Source organism: Gorilla gorilla, chromosome 22, assembly GCF_029281585.2.
Source record: "Gorilla gorilla gorilla isolate KB3781 chromosome 22, NHGRI_mGorGor1-v2.1_pri, whole genome shotgun sequence".
NCBI classification, from domain to species: domain Eukaryota; kingdom Metazoa; phylum Chordata; class Mammalia; order Primates; family Hominidae; genus Gorilla; species Gorilla gorilla.
In genome coordinates this window covers 22371101-22374725 of record NC_073246.2, presented here as the reverse complement: position 1 = coordinate 22374725, position 3625 = coordinate 22371101, and the positions used below count along the sequence as shown (strand labels likewise).

The 3625-nt window shown below is 39.7% G+C and overlaps 1 protein-coding gene across 1 annotated transcript; it reads right to left on the bottom strand.

The window, feature by feature from the left end:
* Nucleotides 1–2169: 2169 nt before the first annotated feature.
* On the bottom strand, nt 2170–3398 carry LOC129529224 (farnesyl pyrophosphate synthase-like). Its single transcript, XM_055373612.1, is given in 4 exon segments — nt 2170–2269; nt 2585–2621; nt 2835–3092; nt 3095–3398. Coding segments are annotated over 4 exon segments (699 nt in total).
* Between the last annotated feature and the right edge of the window lie 227 nt (nt 3399–3625).

The window sequence follows — 3625 nt, the reverse complement described above, 5'->3', positions numbered from 1 at the left end:
GAATGCTTTTACACTGTTGGTGGGAGTGTAAATTAGATCAACCATTGTGGAAGAGTGTGGCGATTCCTCAAGGATCTAGAACCAGAAATACCATTTGACCCAGCAATCCCATTACTGGGTATATACCCAAAAGATTAGATATCATTCTACTATAAAGACACATGCTGTAAAGACACGAATGTTTATTGCAGCACTATTCACAATAGCAAAAACTTGAAACCAACCCAAATGCCCATCAATGTTAGACTAGATAAAGAAAATGTGGCACATATACACCATGGAATACTAAGCACCCATAAAAAAGGATGAGTTCATGTCCTTTGCAGGGACATGGATGAAGCTGGAAACCATCATTCTCAGCAAACTAACACAGGAACAGAAAAGCAAACGCTGCATGTTCTCACTCATACTTAGGAGTTGAACAATGAGAACACATGGACACAGAGAGGGGAACATCACTGACTGGGGCCTGTTGGGGGGTGGGGGGCTAGGGGAGAGATTGCATTAGGAGAAATACCTAATGAAGATGATGGGTTGACGGGTGCAGCAAACCACCACGGCACGTGTATACCTATGTAACAAGCCTGCACGTTCTGTATCCCAGAATGTATCCCAGATACATGTATCCCAGACACATGTATCCCAGAAGTATAAAAAAAAAAAAGAAATTAGGAACACACTGTGGCAGGCACCTGTAATCCCAGCTTCTTGGGATGCTTAGGCAGGAGAATTGCCTGGAAAAAAAAAGTCATTGAACCTAAAGAGTATACATCATATATGTGAATGTCATGATTAACTTCAATTAACATTTCATCTATAACTTCTCCTGGGCTTACATATCTAATTTATTTTAACTTCAATGCTGCTAACTCACCATATAGGAAAAATGCCAAACAGGTTAATTTCCCTGTGAATGTGAGAATTTTTATCACCTATCATTTTTTGCCAGGTATTTTTTTTCCTAATGCTGGAATACCATTCTCAACACAAGAGCTGCGTAATATTTTATAACTTACCCTTTATCTGTTGAGTCATTCCCAGAACTGCCAAGATAGCCTTTAAGGACAATGCTGTGTCAATTACTGTAATCACTTCCCGCTTCTTTCTCTCTTAGACATTTGCCATTTAAGTCACAGCTTCATTCTGAATGGTCTCTTGATTTTAAACCTCTTGTTGAGAGATTCGCTGACTTCTCAAATAAGAGTCAATTTATTAATTTTTCCAGAGCTTTTGACATTTCTGAAAAAGTCACTTTCTCTTCACTTTAAATATCATTTTCACCAGGTAATCACTTGTCTATTAATTTAAGTGTAAAATTCCTTCTTGATGTTCTTTATAAAAAAATGTTATATTCTTCTATTGCCTTGCCCTAAAGATAGATGTCATAATCTTTATGGCATTCTACAACATACTTATTGATGTAATTCTCCATTTTATCTGTGGCAAGTAGCAATCTCCTTCCCCCCCCCCCCCCCCCCCCCCCCCGCAGGCCTACTCTTTTTGGTTTCAAACACTTTCTTAAAATTCACTTATTCAATACATTCTGAACACTTTCTTAATGACTTTATAATGGCTAACAAAAAAAAAACCCTCTAAATTGGGCACAGATTAGTTTTTCTATCACATGAAAGTTAATGACAATGGAAAATATCTTGCCTTGCCAAACACGTGAAGAAATTGCCCTTCAAAGTATGTAATAAGTATTTTTAAATGCTTTGATGAGCCGTGTCATTTCTATATATGCAAAACTATTTAAAATATTTATAAAGAAATTTCTTTCTTCCCTATGTCCCACATTTTATTTGCATCAAATTAAGTCTACTTTCCTGAACATACAACTAGAAACTTACTTCCATGTATTTCATTCTGGGAAGCTCTTGTCAAAGCCCCACCAACCTACCTTTTAACCTACGTATTTCTAAATGTATGCCTGAAATACAAACTTCTCCAAGAAGATATTCTCTCACCCCTGCCCTCAATCCTTTCCTTAATCTCCACTGCCTTTTTTTTTTTTAAGTTTCTGTAGCATTTCTCTGGCATTAAGCAGAAATTACAATGGTGTGAAAATATTCATGGTCACAGAAGGGACCAATCTTGTTAAACCAAATACGGACTTTTTAATCATGTCATTTTCTGCTAAACTCACATTTCTCTCTTCATTATCATTTGCTACCTATGGCTTTGTCTAAACCCATACTCATTATGTAACGCCAAAGGTTCTTGCCTTAGCAACGCCAAAGAACTGGTGTGGCGGCAGCCTGCGGCACGACTGAGAGAAAAAAAAAAACAAAACAAAACTGTAGGCTTTTTTGAGCAGAGTGACAGTACAAAGCTTCCATAGCATGGAAGGGGTCCCAAGTGGGTAGACAGTGTTAGATTTTTCGATCACCTTTTAAATAGGCGGGAAATAGGTGCAGAGGGAAGATGTTACCAGAGCGAGAAACAAAGGCAGTAAATTATTTTGTGACATATCTTAGATTTTAAGGAAAACCAGAATTGTAACTTAGGTTTCATCTACTTTATGACCTTGCAGTGTCATGGCAAAGGAGACAGGATTTTACAGGACTTTACAAAGTATGTTTACAAGGAATTGGAATTGGGAGCATAGATAAGGTCCAACGCTCACAGAGAAACGGGCTTTTAACATTCCTTTGAGTTTTAGGGGAGGGGAGAAGGAGAGAGGACATAGGTAAGCTTACAGCAAAATTTTTGCTATTTATAGCTTTCTTGGGGAAGAAAACACATGCACAAATTCTGATGTTAGAAGTATTTTAAGCATATATCTTCAATATTATTCATCCACGACCAAAGTAAGTCCTGATGCAGGAAATGGGTCCGCCCAGTCTCAGTCTGATAGGAACTCTGCAGGAAGAGCTTCAGCAGGTTCAGGTAACAGGGCTGCTCCCAGCAATAGCGCTTCAGCAGGCGGTAGATATATGCTTCCAGAAGGATAGCATCACTGATGGCATCCAAACCTACGCCTGGCTTCTGATACCAGCAGATCCGTCCCCGTTGGGTGAGAGATGAATCTGTGATGTCACCTGCCACCAGGAAGAAAGTTTGCAGCAGTTCCACACACCATCCCACAGCAGGGCCCGCTAGAGACCATCAGCATCGTGTTCCCTTGGCTCTATCAGCTTCCTGAATGCTACTAGCACTCTCAAAGCCTGCTGATACTTGCCTCCACTGGCGTTGTACTCCAGGACCTCCTTGAGCTGGGCAATAGCATCTCCTGTCTGTGGGTGCCCCATCTCATCCTCAGTCAGCACTCTAAAGATCTGGGAGAAGTGCCGAATGAAATCCTGCTTTTCTTGGGCATAAATATCTGATTTCTGGTCTCCATTCTGAGGGAGGAGCAAACGGCTCTGTTCCTGGATGCCGGTTCCTGCTCTTATCATCTTTTATTAAATAACTTTCAGCACAGTAAAATGTGATCCTAATTGATGACTAACTACCATTTTTACATTTTTTTCTTTAACCCCAAATTATGCTGTAATTGCAAATCAATTCAGTCTTTGGGGATGAGTTAAGCCACAGATCCATATGGCACAAACCTTGATGACTCAATGACATTTCACTGTGGATATTAATATTGTGCTTTAGTGCTACCCACTCTTTTGCTGGT